We start from the raw sequence: 25,185 nt of genomic DNA, 5'->3' as shown, positions 1-25,185 counted from the left end.
CCATCCATGGTTCCCTTTCTTGATTATCATAGTGACCCCTGCTGGAAGTGCATGAGCACCTACAACTGAATAGCCTGTGAATGATGCCAATGCACCACTTAAAGAAGGGACAAATTAAACTTTATTATTAAAGTATTTCTAACAGGCTCCTCTAATAGATCAGCACAATTCTATGAGTAGCTGAGATATAAAGACCAGAATGGTCCTAAAATTGATTCCTGATCTGTGCTGTTAGTCCTTCTCAGTTGGTGCAGCAGTAAAGGTGGCACGATTGGCCTCAATTGCCCCTGGGTTGCAGGGGGCAGGAACAAAAATATCAGGCAGGGTACGTGCTCCTGAAATTATTGTAGAGCCCTTGCCACTGCTGTAGCTGAGGTCAGCTAGCTCAGCACAGACTGACGACTGAACCTGGAACCTTCCTGGTCTTTATGGTTCAGCTCTTTGTTGGGTTAGCCAGCTGAGCCAGTGGGGAGTCCAGCGGGATATCATTTTAAGAGATTATATACTTTTATGTGATAAACTATTGTGCAAAACCATCTTATTGTCCATGCATGTGTGTAAAACATCATTCTAAAATCACTTGTTTTGAATGTTACGGTATGCTGATTAAAAATAAGAGAGCAATTGACTATGAAATAAGCATCATGTTTAATGATGTATAAATACCTTTAGAAGGGTCTTTCAAAACAACATCAGAAATTTCAAACAATTTCAGAGGCAGTGGCATCATTCTATTGGCTGCAATTGTCTTCAGCAGACCAGACAGAAGAGTGGTGCGAGCTACCTAAATCAAACAGAAAGATGGATACAATAAATGAGCTGCTTTCACTTATCAGCATGGCATGTCCTGAACTTGAAATGCCAAAATACAGAAGATCCATCACATAGAACAAGAGTTTTCATGATTGCCTGCTCACTGCTGACAGTATTATGTGGCTTTAGCAGATATTAGAACAGAGACTACCAGTCAAAATGGGCAAAAGAATTTCCCATTTGCAAAATAAATGTAGTCAAGGGAACAGTAAAACAGAACAGTATCTCTGGGAATGAGTAAACTGTTGTTATTTAAGATACAGAAGTAAGCTTTAATTGCAGATATTAATAGCACATATTTTACCACTTGAAAAACTTCAGTCAAATATTACTGCTACAATCTTCAGGTGAAGCCATATTCTGCATCTGTACAAAAACTGGCATGCATATAATATATAGGAACTGTATCTTGTCAACACTGCTTTTAGAGTTAAATGTTCCTTCCTAAATAAAGCATATTAATTACATTGGATAACTCCCCAATTCAACTTAAAATTTACATTTCTTTAAGCTTATGAACAGGGGTGGCCAAGTGATGCAACATTTTACAGACTGAATTCTCATCACACTTGGTAAAACCTTTACAAACTGGGACACTGGCACCACCTTGTGGCCTTTTGAATTACACCATCACCAGTTGACAGAAGCACATTAAAGAGAAGCTTCATTTCAACACTAAAAATTAACTACATTGGATCCACTGGTCATAAGCTATTGATCCAAACAATTAGAAACTCATGGAGTGGGCTCAAAATGTAGGCAGCTGAAGGTCATAATGGCAGCATAAAAAACAACTGTGCTACTGCTTGTATTACGCCTTGCAAAATAGATGTTCCTAAACATCTATATATAAATCTTTTAACCATCTGACAGCATTGTTATTTGCATTGTGTATTTTTGCAATGCCACTACTTGGATATTAGGCCTGATGGCAGGTACCTTCCGTGTTGATTTCAGTTTCTAAAATGTTGCATCAGCTGGCCACACCTTAGTCAACAATGGCCAGTGAAAAGGTGGCTGTCGTATGTACACAAGCCCTCCCTTAAACTGAATCCTGGAGGTTTGACAACTGACGAAAGGCAATGTTCCTCGTAGCTTGTTGATGGACAGGCTCCAGTTTTTCAAAGATTTATCCAATAATTTGAATTAAGAGATGCAAATAACACACCAAAATAGAAATTTAGTGCTAAACATTTTAGGAACATAGGAACCTAGAAACAGGAGTAGGCCATCCAGCACCTCGAGCCTGCTCCACCATTCAGTTAGATCATGGTTGTACCTAAACTTCATTTTCCCACCTTTACTCCATATCCCTCGATGCCCTTACCCAACAAAAATATATGGCCTAGAAATTCGAGTAGGCCGGTAACAGCGCCAGCCAAGGCTAATGGCCGTCTGCAGTAGCAGGTATTTTGGTGCTGCCTGCTAATTTATAACAGCGGAGCAGAGAATCTGTGGTGCAATGGGCTCGTTCCAGCGCTAACCTCAGCAGGAGGCTGAAGATCACGTCTGAAGGCTCAGTGCGGCGTTCTCGGGCAATGTGCTGTGTCAGAGAATTTGGTGACGGCTTCTGGGTTTTGATAGCGAGTCCGCTGATGGCCCTTGTAGGGTTGGAGCATTGTACAATGGGGCACATCACGAGGCATTTGTTTGTCCACAGCTCCGCTCTTACTTATGCGGGCATTTTTCTGGGTTTTGTGTGGGGTCCACAAATGGGTGCCAGACTGCCTGGTACTCCCACCTTCGCTGGCTGTCAGAACTCCACAGATTTTCACCCAGATGGTTGCTGTGTGGAGGTTTGTGCTCTGTCATGGTGCTGGAGGGGCAGAGGGATAGGAATGCTCCGTCTTGTAGCTAGCAGTGACAGTGCACTAGCCTGCATATCGCACAGGGCATTCACTCCCTCATGAGCACAGGCTCAGATCTGGAGGGACTCCTGGAAACACCACATGAAGACTGTGGCATAGATGTCCTTAAACCGTTGCATGAGACATCAATGGAAAGAAATTTTAATAAAAGAGAACATGAACTCTTGGTCAGGAGTTTACTGGTGTAAATGGTGCAGAAGAGAGTTCAATAAAATTTTTAACAACAGCAGATTTCTGAAGAACTCTTGGTGAGAATATGCTGTCAAGCCTTTTAAAAGCAGACTTCCAAACTTTGCATATCATTTTTATCAGTTCTTAAACTAGAAAACCCCAAAGTATAAAATTGAAGGAAATGCAGCTTTGATTTTTTTCTTGAGATTATTACAACTGTAATACAGTACAGTTTATTTTAAAAGTACCTCCTATACTGTTTGACTGACCAGGAGGGAGATTTGATGCATCTCAGTGGAAGCAGTTTTCACTCCAATAGCTTTCCATAGTTAGTTATCCCTGCAGCTGTTTACTGTATGGGTTCTAGCTCACCGCCACTTTCTCCTGCCTCTCCGCACTGTCAACGGCAGCACGCACAGGCATGCTTTGGAGAGGGCAGTAAGAGGAGTGATGAGCTCCAAAACGGATGAGTGTGCATCAATTTGGTGTAGCCCGCCGACCTGCCAAAAATGACGGGCATTGCGGGACCCACCGGAAGCGGGCGGAAGTGAGGCGGCCGCCTATTTTTTCAACAAAGCGGGTCTTAATGGCCAGCGAAAACACCTCCAATTTCTAGGCCTCTATCTCAGTCTTAAAAGCTCCAATTGTCCTAGCATACACAGCGTTTTGGGGGGGAGAGAATGCCAGATTTCTATTAACCTTTGTATAAAAGTGCTTCTGGATTTCGCTCCTGAATGATCTAGCTCTGATATTAAGATTATGTCCTATTAATATTGATTCCCCCACCAGAGGAAGTAGTTTCTCTGTATCTACCCTATCAAATCCTTTTAACATTTTAAACACCTCGATCAGATCATCCCACAATCTCCTATAGTCAAGGGAATACAAGCCAGGTTTCTGCAACCTGTCCTCATCATTTAAACCTCTAAGCCCCAGTATCATTCTGGTGAATCTGCACTGCAAACTCTCCATGGTCAATATATCCTTCATGCGGTGCGGTGTCCAAAACTGAAAGCAGTACTGCAGATGGGGTCTGACCAAGGCTCTATACGATGGAAGCATATTGGATCATTTGAATTAAGCAACTTTGAATTGAGAGAAGACTATACCAGCAGCAAGATTATGAGCATATTGGGGGAAGAGTCATTTGGATTTTAGCCTAGGACACCTTTCTCATAAAACTTTTTTTATTTGGCCTTCTTAAGTTTTTATTTTAAACAGGTTAATGATTGTGTTCAAGTACCACAAATGTGAATCTGATGGGAATACAATATGCAGTGCACTAAAAATAGTGCATAAAGGAAATTAAATCAGCAGAAGCGTTTTTTTCAAAAGGTTTTCCCATTTACTTTCTCGTGTAACTGTCAAAAGCAAAACCCATTAGAAATGAGGGAGGGGAAGGCGAGAAGGGAGAAAGGCAGACAGGGAGAGGATGGGAGCAGATGGAGAGAACCGGGGGAAACAGAGAGAGGGAGGGAGGGGGAGGGAGGCAGTCAGAAAGGAGGAGAGGAAGAAGTAGGAGAGGAGGGTGTACGTTGCATTTGTAGCAAAATCATATATTTTTTTCATAAATTAATTAACAATTTCACTGCAAGTACTTCACAATGGAAATCTTCCCCTGGGATTCAAGGTATGCATCGAAGACCCATGGAATCAGATTTCCATCCCAGTTAAGATACAAATCAAGTGAATTCACAAGTGAGTTAGGAGGTCAATCCATGCACTGAATAATAAATCATATTACACAACTATTCAGAATATATCTTTTATTATCTAGAAATACCTATTAAAATAATTATATTGATATGGTTAACTCATTAACAATTGATAACCCAAAAGAAACTTGTCAGAAAATTCAATAATAATGAAGGTGCAGGCCAAAATGTATTTTAAATCTTTACAGGTATAATTTAACCAAGTTAGTTTGCACACATACAAATCTGTCTTCAAAGCTGGAAGAGGCAAATGTGTAAACCTTTCAATAAACTGAACAAATATTCATTCTAAGTTCTTACCTGAAATTCAGCTGTTTTGGGATTGGCTATATGTACTGCTCTTGTTCCTGCTATGTCCTTGCCCAGCTTCTCTGCAATATCATCCTGAGAACACTGAGGTAATGAAAAGGAGTATACTGTTTATATAGGAGACGATGGCTAACTAGGTCTATTTCATACAAAAATAATTATTTTCCCTCTGTTCCTTCTTAAAACAAAGATACAGTACAAGGTGGTCAAACAAAATGGCCTAGAATTTGTTGGAGCGGCACATCTCACACCATGCTGTTAGTTAGGCTTGTTTCTGCACCCTTCAGCTCAAAATATTTTTGCCCACAAAGTTGCTGGAAGCGCGAGCCAATATTAGTGAGGTGTAAGGATTGAGAAATAAACAGTGGAAGGACTGAGAAGGGGGGTGACTTAGAGTGAGTGAATTCAATGTCAAATCAGTACAGAAAGAGAAATAATGGAAGGGTAAGAAAGATTGGATTAAGAGAGAGAGAGAAAAAAAGAGACAGAAAAGAAAAGTAAGACAAAAAATGCAAAAATGTAAAATTTGACACTTTGGGCTGGATTTTCCTAAGCCCCTGGAGTCGGGTTGGAGGCGTGCGGGCGATAAAAATCGGAGATCCGGGGGTCCCGACCCCATCCCGCCTCCATGTCAATTTCATAGGAGTCGGGTTGCCGACAAGTGCTGGAACCCGACTCCCAGAGGCGGGAAGGGATTAAAGGCAATTAAACTGCCTGTTAACAGGTAGTTAACAGGTAGTTTTTTGCCTATTCGCGATTTTTATTGCTGGTTTGTGGGCTTCCCGACAGCTCCAAACCACGAAAAGTTTTCGAGGCGGGACGTGGGTCTGAGGTCTTGGAGGGGTTGAGATGCCCAGTGTTCAGGTGAATGAGGGGTGCAGGAGTGCAAAGGTAAGTGTTTTGCAAGTGTTTAAAGTGTTTAAATAAGTTTAACTTACTTTTACTTACCTTTACAGGAGTCCTGCATTCCTGTGTCGGGAGTCGGCTGCAAGAACCACAGAAGCTCCGATTTTTAAAAAAAAATCAGCTTCTTGGTTTCTGCAGCAAAATGATTTTAAAGTTATCCTGAGAAAGGACTGAGGCTGAATTAGCAGTTTTTCAGTGCTTGACAGCTTCAAACAGCTGTTAAACACTGATATTTCATCTGCCAAAAGCTTTTGACAGATGAAATGTCAATCTCTGACGTCACCTGTTGCCGGGTGGCCCTTAATTGGCCTGCTGAGCCCACAGGGCGGGCTCAATGAGGTCAATCAGAGGAAAATCCAGTGGGTTGGCCACATCTCCATGGAGGCGGGACAACAAGCCCGAATGTGGGTTTCCCACCTCCAACCTGCCCCCGTAGCAAAATCCAGCCCTTTAAGTCTCCAACAATAATTCACTACATGCAGGAATGACATGCTACACTTATAATTGTTCACTTTCTGGGCCAGAGAGCTTGAATGGCAGTCATTAACAATTATCACGTCGTTAAAAGTTTACTTACGCCATTAGTTAGTAGACTTAGCTTTCTCTAGCAAGTTTAATGGGTAATTAATGTGTAAATGCAGCAACTTCATGAAACTCACGGGAAGGTTAAGGGCCCAATGGCAGCAACTTGTGGCAATTCGTAATTCACAGGGTATCTCTTCCTTGCCACAAGTTGCTGGCCAATTTGCACATTAATTATGGCGTGCGTTGTTCAGACGCCGTTATTTTTTTGGAAAATTATAGGCTAATGTTTTCTCAAGTGCAATTTAGCAAAATTCTGAGTGTTCAAAAGAAAATCTTGTGGGCTTTTGTTAACATTCTAGAATAAATTCTTATCGACATTCCTGTGTTTTTAAGGATAAATCCTGCAAAACAGTTTTAGAGCAAAAAATATTGTAATAATTCATCAGTTTAGGTTCTGCAAATGGCACCTCTGATTAATAAGTTACTATATAAAAGTAACCCAATAAGTTGATGTCCTAACAAAATTTGCCATGGACTGGTAGCATATTTGTTTCCAATGTTGGATGATGCAGCAATAGAAGCATTTGCTGAATGAAGTTCATAAACACTACAACAATGCAGAGAAAACCAGGCCAGTCACACTGGGCTTCTCTCACAACTTCCTATTACTGGTTAACCTGGTCCTACAGAACCCTGCAACAGTCCACCTCGCTGCCTCCTTGGCTGCAGAGAGTGAGTGTTGTTGACCAGCTTTCCTCTAACATTCCGTCCATCACTATGGGGAAGCCGTACAGCTCAGTTGATATCAGGAACATCTGTATATTGCAACTCTTAAAAAAAAATTTTTTTCGCCTCCTCTCTTCAGGTTGTCTCATTAATTGCGTAAATCATACTAAAATAAGGCCATGTGACCAGTTCCCCGCACTCTACCAATGGTGCCTCATAATAATCTGGTCCTTTGGAGGTATAGGAGCATAGGTCAACTCTCACCAACTCTCCATACAATCTTCTCCCAATTCTTTCAAGGAACTGATTCACTTCCATGCCACATTTCCCTAGATCCAGCTGAGATGAACAATTTACCATAGGGTGGAGGCAGGGAGAGAAGAAAGAGAAAGATAGAGAAATGAAAGATATAAACCTACATCCTAACACTCCATGAATCGCCCTGTTGATGCACCCATGTGTTCTGCCAGTAGGCTGCATTTTTTCTTTTCTGAAATGCAGGATTCTAAAATATGTATTGTTGGCTATTTAAAAGTTGCTGAAGTGTTAATTGGGTAGATTATTACAGCTCCACCAAAATTCTAAGTCACTCACTGCAAAGAGTGACATCTGACATAAAATAGATCAGTGTTCAGCAGTTTATCATAATAAGACTGTCATTATTGACATTCCATCCTTCAAGAGGAAACAGCAATCATCGAAAAAAGAATGCCCAAAAGTTCTGTTTTTCTCCCCAACATTATAAATCATCTTAATATATACCAGTTACACAAAAGTTGCATATCTGATCACTGTTAAGAGAGATCTTGAATGCATTTGAAACCACAAAATGAAGTGGATCTTATTAATGTTCTTATAATAATCCTGAACATTAGAAAATGTTAATGAACTCACCAGGGCAAAGGTCAAAGCCTCCGTGAATCCACCAGCTGCCATGTCCTGCCTCAGCAACTCGGATAATTTATTCAATGGAAACTAATGAAGACAAAATGAAAGCACTCAGGTGACCAGGCTGGAGGTGGTGTCAACAACATTGGCATGTATTCACGTTGTCAAGTAAGCTGTGTTTTCTAACAAATAACATACAGTATAGTACTTACTTCTTACTTAAGTGGCACCAGGTGATTGCAGCTAAATGGTAATTTGCTGACTGCAACTTTCTGAAATGAACTTTAATAGGCAAAGCTTCCTTTAGTCTAAGGGACCACTTTTGGAGCAATTAGTTGCTTCTGTAAACTTTTGAGTCCAGTGTTGTATAAGTCTTACAACTAATTACTTCAAACCACACCTGGACTATTCAAGTGCTTCTGATTAACTTCTGATTTTCTACTGGACATTATGCAATACTGAAGATTCCACCTCAAAGTCAATTCACAGAATCATGGAATATTACAGCACAAAAACAGACCATTCAGCCCGTCAATGTGTCTTCTGACACAAGCCATCTAGGCCCGTATTTTCCGATGCCTATGGGTGTGTACGTGCTGTGTACACACCCGTAGGGACATCGCAATTGCCGGTTTCAGGTATGCACAGCGCATGAGCTGAAAACCGGCATTTCTTGCCAGGTTGGATGCCTGCCCTGGAGAAGGGCCTCTGTGGGGGGAGAGTTTCGCTTTCTGCAGAACCTCCGCCCGCTGAAAACACTTCAAAATCTTATGCCTGGTAAAAGCAGGTGTAAGGCCTACTTTTACCAGCAAGAGTTTAAAAAAGTAAAAAAAAATGTTTTTCACTCATTTATAATTTTAAAATACTTTTAAAAAAGGTAAGTTTATTTTTAGCCCCGTAAAAAACTTTAATTATTTTTTTCCAAAAATTAAATTTTTGTTTAAAATAATTAATTTAATGTAATTTTAACTCATTTTAAAAACTTAATGGTTTTTTTAAAATGTATTTAATGTTTTGATGTGTTTTTGGGGTGATCTCCATTCATACTTTTGACGGGTCTCTCTGTCAAGCTTATGAAGGGAGATTCCCTTCTCCTATTGGTTGGCCTGGGCCACGTGATCCCAGGGACGCTTGTGAACCGCATGCGCCCCTGGGATACATGGGCACTGCGCATTTCGACTGTGGAGAGGCCCAGGATCAGAAGTGTCCGGACCTCGGGAGCCCTCCGGTAAGAGCGTAGATTTTTTTCCGATATGAAGCATCCGCACGCAGGAAGCCTCCTATCGGAAATTACGGGCCCTAGTCTAATTCCACTTGCTGCTCAGTCCCAATACCCTTTAATAGTCCTCTTTTTCATCAACTATCTCATAGCCATTCATAGAAACATAGAAGAAGGAGCAGGAGTAGGCCATTCGGCCCCTCGAGCCTACTCCGCCATTCAATGAGATCATGGCTGATCATCCAAATTCAGTACCCTGTCCCTGCCTTCTCCCCATATCCCTTGATCCCTTTAGCCTTAAGAAATATATCCAACTCCTTCTTGAATATATTTAATGAATTGGCCTCAACTGTCTGCTGTGGTAGAGAATTCCACAGGTTCACCACTCTCTGGGTGAAGAAATTCCTCCTCATCTCTGTCCTAAATGGCTTACCACTTATCCTTAGACTGTGACCCTTGGTTCTGGACTCCTCGGCCATCGGGAACATCCTTGCTGCATGCAGTCTATACAGTCCCGTTAGAATTTTATAAGTTGCAATGAGATCCCCTCTCATTCTTCTAAACTCCAGCGAGTACAAGCCCAATCGACCCAATCTCTCCTCATACGTCATTCCTGCCATCCCAGGTATCAGTCTAGTGAATCTTCGCTGCACTCCCTCCATAGCAAGAACATCCTTCCTCAGATAAGGCGACCAAAACTGCACACAATACTCAAGGTGTGGTCTCACCAATGCCCTGTACAACTGCAGCAAGACATCCTTGTTCTTGTACTCGAACCCTCTCGCTACGAAGGCCAACATACCATTTGCCTTCTTAACCGCCTGCTGCACCTGCATGCTTACCTTCAGTGACTGGTGCACAAGGACATCCTGGTCTCGTTGCACTTCCCTTCTCCCAATCTATTGCCGTTCAGATAATAATCTGTCTTCCTGTTTTTGCCACCAAAGTGGATAACCTCGCATTTATCCACATTATACTGCATCTGCCATGCTTCTGCCCAATCACGCAACCTGTCCAAATCATACTGGAGTTTCTCGGCATCCTCCTCACAGCACATACGCCCACCCAGCTTTGTGTCGTCTGCAAATTTGGAGATATTACATCTAGTTCCCTCGTCTAGATCATTTATATATATTGTGAATAGCTGGGGTCCTAGGACCGATCCCTGCGGTACCCCACTAGTCACAGCCTGCCACTCGGAAAAAGAACCGTTTATTCCAACTCTTTGCTTCCTGTCTGCCAACCAGTTCTTTATCCAAGTCAGTACCTTGCCCCCAATCCCATGTGCCTTAACTTTACATGCTAATCTCTTATGCGGGACCTTATCGAAAGCCTTCTGAAAGTCCAAATACACCAAATCCACTGGTTCTCCCTTATCTATTTTACCAGTTACATCCTCAAAAAATTCCAGTAGATTAGTCAAGCATGATTTACCTTTTGTAAATCCATGTTGACGTTGTCCAATCCTGTCACTATTTTCCAAGTGCTCTGCTATTACATCTTTTATAATGGACTCTAGCATTTTCCCCACTATCGATGTCAGGCTTACCGGTCTATAATTCCACGTTTTCTCTCTACCACCTTTTTTGAATAGTGGGGTAACATTAGCTACCCTCCAATCCATGGGACTGTTCCAGAGTCTATCGACTTCTGAAAGATGACCAGCAATGCATCTACTATTTCTAGGGCCACTTCCTTAAGTACCCTAGGATGTAGATTATCAGGCCCTGGGGATTTATCGGCCTTCAATGCCATCAATTTCCCTAACACCATTCCCCTACATCTCTGGGAGGTTATTTGTGTCCTCCTTTGTGAAGACAGAACCAAAGTATGTATTTAATTGGTCTGCCATTTCTTTGTACCCCATTATAAATTCCCCTTATTCTGACTGCAAGGGACCTATGCTTGACTTCACCAATCTGTTTCTCTTCACATATCTATAAAAGCTTTTACAATCAGTTTTTATGTTCCCTGCAAGCTTACTCTCATATTCAATTTCCCCCCACTTAATTAATCCCTTTGTCCTCCTTTGCTGAATCTTAAACTGCTCCCAATCCTCAGGTTTACTGCTTTTTCTGGCCAATTTATGTCTTCTCCTTGCATCTTATGCTATCCCTAATTTCCCTTGTCACCTTTTTTGTTTAATTTTTATGCCAAACAGGGATGAACAAATTCTGTAGTTCATCCATGCGATCTTTGAATGTTTGCCATTGCCTATCCACCGTCAACCCTTTGAGTAACATTCCCCAATCAATCCTACCCAACTCGCACCTCATGCCATCGTAGTTTCCTTTATTTAAATTCAGGACTCTAGTCTCTGAGTCAACTACTTCACTCTCCATCTTAATGAAGAATTCTATCATATTATGATCACTCCGACCCAAGGGGCCTCGCACAACAAGATTGCTCATGAATCCTTTCTCATTACATAATACCCAGTCTAAGATGGCCTGATCTCTAGTTGCTTCCTCGACATATTGGTCCAGGAAACCATCTCGTATACACTCCAGGAATTCCTTCTCCACAGTATTGTTACTAATTTGGTTAGCCCAATCTATATGTAGATTAAAGTCACCCATGATAACTGTTGTGCCCTTATTGCACGCGTCTCTAATTTCCCATTTAATGCCATCCCCAACCTCCGCATTACTGTTTGGAGGTCTGTATACCACTCCCACTAACGTTTTCTGCCCCTTGGTATTTCTCAGTTCTACCCATACAGATTCCACATCATCAGAGCTAATATCCTTGCTTTCAATTGTGTTAATCCCCTCTTTAACCAGCAATGCTACCCCACCTCCTTTTCCTTTTTGCCTATCTTTCCTCTATATTGAATACCCCTGGATGTTGAGTTCCCAGCCTTGGTCACCCTGGAGCCATGTTTCCGTAATCCCAATCATATTATGTTCGTTTACCTCTATTTGCGCAGCTAATTCATCCACCTTATTACGAATGCTCCTCGCATTAAGACACAAGGCCTTCAGGCTTGTTTTTTTAACACTCTTACACCTTTTAGAATTATTATTTACTGTGGCCATGTTTGATTTAAACCCTTGATTTCTCTGCCTGCCACCTTTGTTTTTCTCCTTCCTTTCTTTTGCTTCTATCCTTGTTTCCCTTTCCTCTGTCTCCCTGCTCAGGTTCCCAACCCCCTGCCATTTTAGCTTAAACCCTCCCCCAGAGCACAAGCAAACACTCCCTCTTTATGGACTTTGCGTCAACAACAGTGTATGGCAGAGAGTTACACATTCTATCCACATCTTAAAGAAAGGAATTGTTTCTAATCTTTCTGTAGTCCTTTTTGTGATTATTTTTAAGTCTGCACCTTTTTGTTACCATCTCGCCGACCAATAAAAATAATCTATCACTATTTTCCTTCTAATATTGAGGTCCTCTAACAGGTCACCTGAATCTTCTCAGCTCCAGCAGAAAAACCCCTCATTTTTTAAGTCTTTATTTTTCACACGAATAGTATTGGAAATCTGGAACTCTCTTCCCCAAAAGGCTTCATATAGCACTCCTCACAAAGAATCTCTCACAGTGCCAAGTAAAGGGGAAAGGTAGACACTGAGAAGGAAGTATAGTAATGTTGGGGGGGGGGGGAAGGGTAACAAATACATGGTTGAAGAGACAATTCCATTAACTGTACTCCTAGTATACACCGTTCCAATTATCTGTACAATTTTTTTCAGCCTGAGTCAACAGTAGTCTTCTTGCCTCTGTCAGAAGGTCGTTGGTTCAAGTCCCACTCCAGGAACCCGAGTACACAGTTTAGGCTGGCACGACTACTGCATTGTCAGAGGTGCCACCTTTCAGCTTAAAAATTAAACCTTGGCTTGCCAGCCTGCTCAAGTGGATGTAAAAGATCCCATGGCAGTATTTGATGAAGAGAATGGAACTTTTCCCAGTGCCTTGGCCATCATGTATCCCTCAACCAAACAGATTAAGTGGTCATTTATTCCACTGCTGTTTCTGAAACCTTGCTGTGTGCAAATTGGCTGCTGTGATTGTCTACATAGCAACAGTGACTACACTTCAACAAGAATTCACTGGCTGTGAAGTGCTTTGGGACATCCTGAGGACATAAAATATAAATGTAAGTTATTTCTTTCAGGACAAAGCCTTGTGTGAATATTGTACAACTTCTTTTGTTATTTGTATTTCATCTCCGTTTCTCAGAGATTAAAACTATACAATGCTTCTTTAGTTATTTGCATTTGTCTTAATTTCTATCCCAAGAGTATTGCTACACCATACATGTAAGACCAGAACTTGCAGGGTCTTGATTATCTGCCAAGTTCCATCAGCCGCCATGGGTCAACTCTGTTACGGCTGATGACTGACGTTCTGTTGTACAATGCAAATCTCTGAAATGTAACATTACAACCATTCACCTTAAACAATAACCAAGACTGCCAGCTCTCACCTGATTAGCCACAGTATAGGCTTTTGGAACTGTCATCTTGATATTGTTGTAACCGTAGGCTATTGCTGCATCTTCTACAATATCACAAGGATGGATGATATCTGCTCTTGTAGGGGGGATTTCAATTTCTATTTGTGCTCCATTCCCCATAACCTTGGATGTTAAGTACATCCGAGTCAGCAATTTGGCAACAGACTCAGCTGTCTCACTAAAGTAAAATAAAAATAAAATTTTACAATTTTATTAAGTTCAATTCAGTCAATTAATTATATAATAACAATTTTAATAACTTACTTGATTCCTACTCGTTTGTTAATAAAGTCTGTACTTAGAATTTCTTTTCTGTATCCCATCTCCTGCAAAGGAAAAGAAAAAGTTGCTATACATTACTAACAGAGCTATTTTAAACAGTCTTTTGTTAATCCCCTCCAACTTTCTTCCTTCCTCTCCTGAAGGTTTATTCAACAATGACAACAACTTGTAGTAAAACGTCCCAAGGCGCTTCACAGAGTATTAAAAGACGGAAAAAAAAATTGACACTGAGCCACATAAGGAGAAATTAGGGCAGGTGACCTAGGCAGGCTTGGTCAAAGAGGTAGGTTTTAAGGATCGTCTTAAAGGAGGAAAGAGGTAGCGAGGTGGAGCAGTTTAGGCAGGGAATTCCAGAACTTAGGGCCTAGGCAACAGAAGGCATGGCCACCAATGGTTGAGCGATTATAATCAGGGATACTCAAGAAGGCAGGATTAGAGGAGCGCAGATATCTCAGGGGGATTATGGGGCTGAAGGAGATTACAGAGATAAGGAGGGGCAAGGCCATGGAGGGAATTGAAAACAAGGATGAGAATTTTGAAATTGAGACGTTGCTTAACCGGGAGCCAATGTAGGTCAGTGAGCACAGGGGTTTATTCTGAGTTTATGGTTCCATGGGTTCTGTCAGGCACTTGCCAGTCACAATTAGGTTGGAAAATCTGGTGCTGAGCCCAGACCACACTATCAATTCACGAAATAGACACCAGCATTAATTTAGATGAATCATATTCTGCAACAAAAATCACATTTGTGTAGTTCTGGGACTGACATCCATGCACCAGTGTAACCAGAACTGGCAATATTTTTGATATCTGAAAATTACCAAGTAGCTGTGTGCATCAAAATGCTAGTATACAAAAGTGTAGTATCCTAGTTGAACGATCTGTATAGTTTTCATATTTAAAAGGAAACATTGCTAAGCCGCAGATTCATTCCAAGTGCATTTTGCTTGATTTACATAATCATATAGGTAAACTGTTTTAGACATACTGGCCCTGAATTCGCAGTCTGTTGACGTCGCAGCACTCTCAGAGTACGCAGTCATACCGCCTTTGAAATTGACCGCAAGTTCGGCATTTCCGCATGCACTTGCACATGCGCTAAATCCCGAACTTGCAATCCGTCAAGTTCCGACTGCGCATTGGCTTCACTGCACGTTTCAACTACCCATTCAAATCAACGTGCTGGCGAAATGTTGGGCTAATTACCCACCTACTGCGCCTTAATTACCCTGAAAATGTTTACGTCTGGTGCAAACAGGCATAGGAGCCTGTTGCACTGCATAGGGGGGGTGGGTGGGGGTGGGAATGAGAAAATTGTATTAGTTTATGCTATAACCCATAACAATGAGGCACTGGTTCATGTCTGAGCGGATACAAACTTTGAAAGAAACTTTCATTTGTTCGAATTTGAAAACAGGGCCTTTTTGTACCACTGTCTTTGCTGCCCAAAAGCCTTTTGTAGCTTCGGTTTAATTCCTAACTTCTATTTAGATAGGATTTAATTTACTTTCATGATTTCCTCATGTTATCAGACATTTAAACTTTCAATTTTACATTACTGAAATTAATCAAAAGTTAGTTAGTCCAATAGAGGAGAAACAAATTCGATAGGACTATAAGACTGTAATTTTTTAATTTTTTTTTATTCATTGATGGGATGTGGGCGTCGCTGGCTAGGCCTGCATTTAGTGCCCATCCCTAATTGCCCTTGAGAAGATGGTGGTGAGCCGCCTCTTGAACCGCTGCAGTCCATATGGTGTAGGTACACCCACAATGCTGTTAGGAAGGGAGTTCCAGGATTTTGGCCCAGCGACAGTGAAGGAACGGCGATACAGGTCCAAGTCAGGATGGTGTGTAGCTTGGAGGGGAACTTGTAGGTGGTGATGTTCCCATGCGTCTGCTGCCCTTGTCCTTCTAAGTGGTAGAGGTCGCGGGTTTGGAAGGTGCTGTTGAAGGAGCTTTGGCGAGTTGCTGCAGTGCATCTTGTAGATGGTACACACTGCAGCCACAGTGCGCCAGTGGTGGAGGGAGTGAATGTTGAAGGTGGTAGATGGAGTGCCAATCAAGCGGGCTGCTTTATCCTGAATGGTGTCGAGCTTCTTGAGTGTTGTTGGAGCTGCACTCATCCAGGCAAGTGGAGAGTATTCCATCACACTCCTGACTTGTGCCTTGTAGATGGTGGAAAGGCTTTGGGGAGTCAGGAGGTGAGACACTCGCCGCAGAATTCCCAGCCTCTGGCCTGCTCTTGTAGCCACAGTATTTATATGGCTGGTCCAGTTCAGTTTCTGATCAATGGTAACCCCCAGGATGTTGATAGTGGGGGATTCAGCGATGGTAATGCCACTGAATGTCAAGGGGAGATGGTTAGAGTCTCGCTTGTTGGAGATGGTCATTGCCTGGCACTTGTGTGGTGCGAATGTTACTTGCCACTTGTCAGCCCAAGTCTGAATGTTGTCCAGGTCTTGCTGCATATGGACACGGACTGCGTCAGTATCTGACGAGTCTCGAATGGTGCCGAACAGTGTGCAATCATCAGCGAACATCCCCACTTCTGACCTTATGATGGAGGGAAGGTCATTGACGAAACAGCTGAAGATGGTTGGGCCTAGGACACTGCCCTGAGGAACTCTTGCAGTGATGTCATGTGATTGAGATGAATGACCTCCAACAACCACAGCCAACTTCCTTTGTGCTAGGTATGATTCCAACCAATGGAGAGTTTTCCCCTGGATTCCCATTGACTTCAGTTTTGCTAGGGCTCCTTGATGCCACACTCGATCAAATGCTGCCTTGATGTCAAGGGCAGTCACTCTCACCTCACCTCTTGAGTTCAGCTCTTTTGTCCATGTTTGGACCAAGGATGTAATGAGGTCAGGAGCTGAGTGGCCCTGGCGGAACCCAAACTGGGCGTCAGTTAGCAGGTTATTGCTGAGTAAGTGCCGCTTGATAGCACTGTCGACGACACCTTCCATCACTTTGCTGATGATTGAGAGTAGACTGATGGGACGGTAATTGGCCGGGTCGGATTTGTCCTGCTTTTTGTAGACAGGACATACTTGGGCAATTTTCCACATTGCCGGGTAGATGCCAGTGTTGTAGCTGTACTGGAACAGCTTGGCTAGGGGCGCAGCTAGTTCTGGAGCACAAGTCTTCAGTAATATTGCCGGAATGTTGTCAGGGCCCATAGCCTTTGCAGTATCCAGTGTCTTCAGCCGTTTCTTGACATCACGTGGAGTGAATTGAATGGGCTGAAGACTGGCATCTGTGACGCTGGGGGCCTCAGGAGGAGGCCGAGATGGATCATCCACTCGGCACTTCTGGCTGAAGATAGTTGCAAATGCTCCAGCCTTGTCTTTTGCACTCACGTGCTGGGCTCCACCATCATTGAGGATGGGGATATTTTTGGAGCCTCCTCTTCCTGTTAACTGTTTAATTGTCCACCTCCACTCACGACTGGATGTGGCAGGACTGCAGAGCTTTGATTTGATCCGATGGTTGTGAGATCGCTTAGCTCTGTCTATCGCATGTTGCTTCCGTTGTTTGGCATGCAAGTAGTCCTGTGTTGTAGCCTCACCAGGTTGACACCTCATTTTTCAGTATGCCTGGTGCTGTTCCCGGCATGCTCTCCTGCACTCTTCGTTAAACCAGGGTTGATCTCCCGGCTTGATGGTAATGGTAGAGTGAGGGATATGCCGGGCCATGAGGTTACAGATTGTGGTTGAATACAATTCTGCTGCTGCTGATGGCCCACAGCGCCTCATGGATGTCCAGTTTTGAGTTGCCAGATCTGTTCGAAATCTGTCCCGTTTAGCACGGTGGTAGTGCCACACAACACGGTGGAGGGTGTCCTCAACATGAAGACGGGACTTCATCTCCACAAGGACTGTGCGGTGGTCACTTTCACCAATGCTGTCATGGACAAATGCATCTGCAACAGGTAGATTGGTGAGGACGAGATCAAGTAGGTTTTTCCCTTTTGTTGGTTCCCTCACCACCTGTCGCAGTCCCAGTCTGGCAGCTATGTCCTTTAGGACTCGGCCAGCTCGGTCAGTTGTGGTGCTACCGAGCCACTCTTGGTGATGGACATTGAAGTCCCCCATCCAGAGGACATTTTGTGCCCTTGCTACTCTCAGTGCTTCTTCCAATTGGTGTTCAACATGAAGGAGTACTGATTCATCAGCTGAGGGAGGGCGGTAGGTGGTAATTAGCAGCAGGTTTCCTTGCCCATGTTTGACTTGATGTCATGAGACCTCATGGGGTCCTGAGTCAATGTTGAGGACTCCCAGGGCTACTCCCTCCCGACTGTATACCACGGTGCCACCACCTCTGGTGGGTCTGTCCTGCCGGTGGGACAGGACATACCCAGGGATGGTGATGGTGATGTCTGGGACATTGGTTGTAAGGTATGATTTGGTAATTATGAATATGTCAGGCTGTTGCTTGACTAGTCTGTGGGACAGCTCTCCCAATTTTGGCACAAGCCCCCAGATGTTGGTAAGGAGGACTTTGCAGGGTCGACAGGGCTGGGTTTGCCGTTGTCGTTTCCGGTGCCGAGGTCGATGCCGGGTGGTCTGTCCGGTTTTATTCTTATTGTTTTTCGTAGCAGTTGTTTACAACTGAGTGGCTTGCTAGGCCATTTCAGAGGGCATTAAGAGTCAACCACATTGCTGTGGGTCTGGAGTCACATGTAGGCCAGACCAGGTAAGGACGGCAGATTTCCTTCCCTAAAGGACATTAGTGAACCAGATGGGTTTTTGCAACAATCAACAATGGTATCATGGTCGCCATTACTAAGACTAACATTTAATTCCAGAATTAAATTGAATTGAATTTAAATTCCACCAGCTGCCGTGGTGGGATTTGAACCCATATCCTCAGAGCATTTGACTAAGCCTCTGGCTTACTAGTCTAGTGACATAACCACTACGCCACCGCCTCCCCTTGTTTATAGGTTTGTGTATTAGAATCTTGATTTGTGTATTAAATGATCGTAATTTATTAATAAAATAGCATTTCTGGCTGCTAAGTTATTTAAAATGAGTTGTGGGCAAATCAGCAATCTCCTCTGTTTCCTGATTGGCTAAGAGTCAGGAAGTGAAAGGAGCACGTGATCCCAGGTCCGCATACGTACAACGGTGCACCCCTAGGATCCATGGGCCACCACGCTGCGCACAACTCTGCAGCGTTTGAAAGCAACTTTTCGAAGGTGGGTTCGCACGAGCTAAGTGCGGATTTTGTTCGAATGTCGGCGGCGTACTCCCTAGCTACGCCGCCAACTGCGAATTCAGGGCTGCTGTATTTCCAATATTTCAAATGTTTTAATCATAAACTTAGAAAGGGATCAAATTTTAAAAACCTATTGAAATTAAGTTTAAAACAAACTCTGATTCAGAAGAAAAGCATTTGTAACATCTTGATATATAGCATACTGGTATCGTAATATTATAAAGGGAAAAAAATCACACTTGAGCCAATATACTTTAATATTCTAAGATATATTTGTGTGATCCCATCTGCTCTCATCACTAACACCACTGACAGACTTGTAACCACCACCGTTTCATCCTAGTTTATCAAAATGCTTGCTCCAGATGCAACCCAAGTTTGGAATGGGAAAAAATGTACTATTGCACTGCTGGGTATTTCTCATAGTTCAAATGTACATAGCACAACTCTTTTGCTTATCAACCATTATACTTTATTGAAATCCTACCAACAATACTGCAGCTGCAGTTCACATAAAAGTGACAGCTTTTATTTCTCTTTTTCTGCACAATTTGAGCTGATTTGTTTCTTCAATGATTAGCATAACACATAATTGCCACATTAACAATGTATGCCTAATTTTCCAACCTATCTTGAATATTTTCAATTCAAATGAAAAAGTGCAGCCATTATCTACATATTGTGTAGAAAATTAAAAGTTGAGCAGCATGAACACAATACAAAAATCTACTTACTGCAATGAAAGTTAAAACATTAGTAGATTATCCATTTTCATTTCTCTGGTATCAGTAGTTGAGTATAAAATTAATTTCTCTACATTTCTAAAACTGTAAAATTGTCTTGGAGGTTACTTCCAGTCCTAATGTTAGGTGATTATGATCAAGGGCATCTAGTACACTACTTACACGACGAAAAGGATAGCTGATTATACTTACTGGGTAAATACATGTTTCTTCATTCGGATAAATTACTTGAGCTGCCTCAACTCTGTAAGACAGATTCAGATTTTAAATCAAAAGTAATTTCCAGCAAGTCAGTGGCACTTGATAATTACAAGCATATAGTGTTAAAAGTACTCTTTTTGGTTAAAATCTAAAAACGATCCCACTCCAACAGTTTTTTTGGGAAGGGGTTACAAATAGCAATGATTTAATGGCCCGGAATGTGCGGTTGAGATGATGGCGAACTGGCAGCGTTCGCTGTCATTCCGCCTTTGAAACCGACTGCAACTTTGGGATTTGGCGCATGGAAATCCCGAAGTTGCGGACTGTCAATGACAGCTCCGAAACTGGCTGCACTGTGCACCGCCAACACCGCCCCCCCCCCAACAGAGTCGGCAATCAGTGAAATCTCGTAAAACATTGAAACTGACAAAAACTTCAGCATTCCATAGTAATTAGCTGTTAAATTCTCCATTAAAAGTTAGACCCAAAGGAATGAGGTGTAACTGGGGTTTGACTGCTAAACAAATGTTAAGGGCCTGGAAAACTAATTTTAATTTTGTTCAGTGTGAAATTTGTCCATTTTAATAAAAATTAAAATTAAGAAACTTTTCAAAAATGCTTTTCAAAATGTTTTAAGTTTGTCCATCTTTATTTCAGGGTTGCCTTTCCCCCAAGTGAGAACCACAATTTTTCTTTGGCTCTCTCTAACTATTTTAAAAAGTTAGAATTTTAAGGGATAACTCACTTCCTTGTTCACGGTCTGTGAGAATTCTGCCTTTTGATTGGCTGCTTAGACAGCCTGTTGACGTCGCAGCAGTTCGCACAAGGGGATCCCCATTAAGTTCCGTTCAATTGAACTGTTGGTCGGAAAACCCGAAGTTCTCGACACAGGGATTGCGAGATCTTTGTGCGGAGCGTACTTCAGGGCCAGCAGCGAATGCCTTCGCTTCGCTGCTGACTGCAAATTCCAGGCCATTATATATTAGAAGTGTACAAATACACATTAATTGCCTAAAACATAATCTCTTGTTTTTGTTAAAATATTATTTCATTTCTATACACTCCAATGTATTTATTTATCAATCAAGAATACAAACTTTTAATTCAGATGCTAAGGAATATGGTATAATTTTTGGAAGTAGAAGTACTTACGTAAATGGCTTCTCGCAGTACTCACTGAACATTGTGACAATTGTATCCAGCACTATTTTTGCCTGTTACAAGAAACAGTCAAACATTTAATTTAATTGAAGTTTGGCAAACACTGACAAAACATAATCAAACACGGCTCTGAAAATGTATAAAACTCTAACAAACACTGGTCTACTTACTTTAGTGCGATCAGTTGCTGTGCATTCAATAAAAACATTCCGAGTGTTGAGTGTTATTTTACTGTGATCTCCTAGCAAATCAAAGACATTAAAAAGTGTGATCACTGTAAGTATAATTTGCAATCGCCACCTCCTATAATGAAAATACATTATTCGAATTAAAGATATTGTTTTGAGCTGTTTAATAGCTCTGCTTCTGTTATAGTCACCTCCCTTCTTGTTTTCCCTTATGAATCACTGGTTCAGTCAGTTAGAATATTGTGCCCAGTCTCAGATTTGAGCAACCTACTTTAAGGAGGATGTCAAGGGTACAGAAGAGATTCATTGGATGATATCAGGGATGACGGGCTTTAATTATGAGGAGAGACTGGAGAAACTGGGGCTCTTTTCAGCTAAGTAAAGAAAGTTTAGAGGAGGATCTGATACAGGTATTCGAAATAATGAAGGGTTTTAATAAGGTAAATAGAAAGACCAATTTCCACTGGTTGGTGAGTCAGTAGCTAGAGAGCAAAAATTTAAGACCATCACCAAAAGAACAAAGGGAGAAGTTAGGATTTTTTTTTAAACGCAAAATACAGTTAGTACATCAAATGCCCTACCCAAAATCGATGGAACTAGCCTTTAAAAAGGAAGTGGATAAATAATTGAAAAATAAATATTTTTTTAAAGTATGGGGAAATATCAGGGAACACAAAAAGCAACAGGTTGGTCAAACTTAAATTGTAAAATAGTTAAATTTGAAAAGCAAATATAATTTCCTTACCTCTTGGCTATGCAATTCCCAATCTAGCCAGGAAGAAATCCGGGTTGGGGGGGGGTGGGGGGGGGGGGAGGGGGTTGGTGGGGAGGTCGGTGGCCTCGTGGGGGAGTCTGATCACAGGGGTTGGCACAGCAGGTACGTTGAATCCAGCAGGTAAGTGGAAAGGCAGTTACCTCCTGGATCCAGTAGTCTTCGCCTATTTTTAGCCGCCGGGTTTCCCAAGGCCAGGGAAAGCCGGCTGGCCAGAGTTAAATTTGGAATTGTGGATCAATATGAGGTACGCAGCCTCATTATAATATTTAAATATTGCAAATGCTCCCCTAATGACCCAGTGAATTTATCCAGTGAGGAGCAGAGCCATACAGACCAAAAGGGTCCCAGGTTGAACCCAGAGTCTGTGCTGAGTTACTGAACAGCAGTAAGGGCACTTTGAGTGACCTCAGCAACCCTGGGTTAGGGAGGGAAAAATAAATCACAGGTCCTGTTCCTGAAGGTTTTCCAGCAATCCATCTGGGGAGCACGTGTGTGGATCAGATTAGTTGTGATCCCCCATAGTTAAATTGCCTATCAACACTCAGCATTATCTATGATGCGTGAATAATGATTACTAGGGCTGACTCGACCTGTGGAACCAAACCTGAACATAGAGTCAATGTGTTCAGGAGAGATGGGAATGAGGAGGAAATTGGGGAAAAAGAGATACAGCGGACGCAAGTACTTAATTCCTTTAAGTAGAAAAGTTGGCCCAGACGTAAATACCAGCTTCAAAAATAGTGCCACAGATGGTATACTGTACTCACCATTTATGATAGGGGGCATAGAAAGAACTATGCCATTGCTGTCATAGATAACAGGGTAAACTGGTTTGTCTTCAATGATATGCAAATAATGGCGAAGTTGACTGTCCATCTGAAAATCAAATCAAATGAATGAGTATTTTCAGGACCAGGATCTTTGCGTAAATTATTGGTCAGCTAGATGTCATTGGAGTCTTGCTTTTCACTATTAAAAAGACACATTGCAAACAGTAATATAAATATGCATGCAATAACTTTGTCAAAACATCTTGGATTTAAAACCTCATTCAATATATAGCCCAATACCATAAAAGCACGACACTACACAATATACTAGTGAATTAAAGATTAAATGAACAGTTCTGTAAAGGCAGATGTTATAGCCGTGCTTTAACAAATTTAAGTATCAGTCAAAAACACATTGGCCCAGATATTCCGATCGCAGGCCTCCTGCGGGCGGAGGGCTACAATCTGGAAAAATCTGCGCTCTTACCTGAGGGCTTCCGGGAGGCGAACAGTTCTGCTGCTGGGCCTCTCCAAACTGCCAGTGTGCAGGGCCCACGTATCCCAGAGGCGCAGGTATTTTGCAGCGTCCCTGGGATCATGTGGGCCATGGGGAGCCAATCAGAGAAGGGAATCTCCCTTCATACATTTGACAGGAAGACCTGTCAAATATATGAATGGAGATCACCCCCAAAACATAGTAAAACTTTTTAAATCACATTTTTAAAATTACTTGAAATTACATAAATGAACTATTTTAAACAAAAATTTAAATTTTTGAAAAAATAATTAAAGTTTTTAAACAGGGCTAAAAATATACTTACCTTTCTTTAAAGTATTTTTAAATGATAAATCAGTGGAAATTTTTTTTTTTTTACTTTTTTTCAACTCTTATCCTGGTAAAAGCAGGCCTTACACCTGCTTTTACCAGGCGCAAGAATTGTAAGTGTTTTCTGCGAGCGGAGAGTCTCCAAAAAGCGGAACTATCTGCCCACAGAGGCCCTTCTCCAGGGCAGCCGGAGGATCTGTCAAGAGCTTTCATGACAGATCGGAAATGCCGGTTTCCAGCGCATGCGCAGTGCATGCCTGAAACCGGCATTTCCAGTGTCCCTACGGGTGGGTACACAGCCCGTACCCACCTGTAGGGATTAGAATATCCAGCCCATTATTGAGTGGTATGTTAGGTCTATAGGGACACAGAAAGCAGCTCCTCCCACACCATATTTTCGATAGGAGCCAAATGCAGACTGAGCTCCATGGCGACTCCGTCTATGGTGGGAATGTGATGTCACTGAAGTACTGCCACACCTCAGAGAATTAAAAGACTTGTAATAATATTTTTAAAAAGAAATACAAACTTTTCTAAGTCATGTGTTTTACAATTAGAATACATCAGATTATTTAATTCTTTTAAAAAAATGGTAACTCACTTTCAACTTCATTACTTGCAAGTTACAAAGCAGTGAATTTCCACAGGGGTTCCCTAACTCATCTGTCATAACTTCGGCACAAAGTGCAGAAACCCTGGGGAAACATAGTTTAGCCATTTTTCTGGGGATTCCACGGCTTTTCTGAAGTTACTGCAGATAAGTGGGAGAGCCCCACCTAATTCACCCCCAGCTTTTTCATTTGTTTAAATAAATTAGGTATTTCAGCTTTCTCCAATATGTATCCTTTGTAAATCCATCAAGAATTTTACTTCATAAACCAGATTTTCCACTCTGGAATCAAAGATGTACATTTTAGAGTTTAAATCAGCACACTGTCACTTAACATATAAATATATGACCAGAAATCAAATATTTACCTTATGTACATTACCTGGATAATTTTAATAGCCAAGTGAATCAATCACGCGATTATCTACAATTTAATTCACAGCAATTAATAAAGTTATGCAGAAGACTGAGGGTGTCTCTTGGCAGGGAAGGATTCCTTTTACAATTGATTATTCAGTGTTACTTTTATTTAAGGCAAGGTGTGTTTGGACTCTAATAGAGTCATAGTTGTACAGCACAGAAAGAGGCCCTTCGGCCCATCGTGTCTGCACCGGCCATCAAGCCCTGTCTATTTTAATCCCATTTTCCAGCAATTGGTTCGTAGCCTTGTATGCTATGGCGTTTCAAGTGCTCATCCAAATGCTTCTTGAATGTTGTGAGGGTTCCTGCCTCTACCACCCTTTCAGGCAGTGAGTTCCAGATTCCAACCACCCTCTGGGTGAAAAAGTTTTTCCTCAAATCCCCTCT

The 25,185-nt window shown here is 42.0% G+C and overlaps 1 protein-coding gene across 2 annotated transcripts in view; it reads right to left on the bottom strand.

Moving 5' to 3' along the window:
- The window catches only part of farsb (phenylalanyl-tRNA synthetase subunit beta), a 58,346-nt gene that overhangs the window by 22,865 nt on the left and 10,296 nt on the right, over positions 1-25,185 (bottom strand). For both annotated transcript variants that reach the window (XM_085990486.1, XM_085990487.1), the window contains exons 7-15: positions 22,940-23,048; positions 21,380-21,450; positions 21,201-21,262; positions 20,040-20,091; positions 13,861-13,922; positions 13,567-13,774; positions 7,928-8,008; positions 4,868-4,960; positions 667-784 (exon numbers count right to left, since the gene is read on the bottom strand). In XM_085990486.1, the coding sequence (XP_085846612.1) occupies positions 667-784; positions 4,868-4,960; positions 7,928-8,008; positions 13,567-13,774; positions 13,861-13,922; positions 20,040-20,091; positions 21,201-21,262; positions 21,380-21,450; positions 22,940-23,048 (856 nt within the window). The remainder of the gene's footprint in view (positions 1-666; positions 785-4,867; positions 4,961-7,927; positions 8,009-13,566; positions 13,775-13,860; positions 13,923-20,039; positions 20,092-21,200; positions 21,263-21,379; positions 21,451-22,939; positions 23,049-25,185) is intronic.

The sequence above is a fragment of the Somniosus microcephalus genome, chromosome 6, assembly GCF_052327205.1.
Source record: "Somniosus microcephalus isolate GS21.2 chromosome 6, FLI_Smic_1.0, whole genome shotgun sequence".
NCBI classification, from domain to species: domain Eukaryota; kingdom Metazoa; phylum Chordata; class Chondrichthyes; order Squaliformes; family Somniosidae; genus Somniosus; species Somniosus microcephalus.
This window is presented reverse-complemented; position numbering and strand designations above follow the sequence as displayed.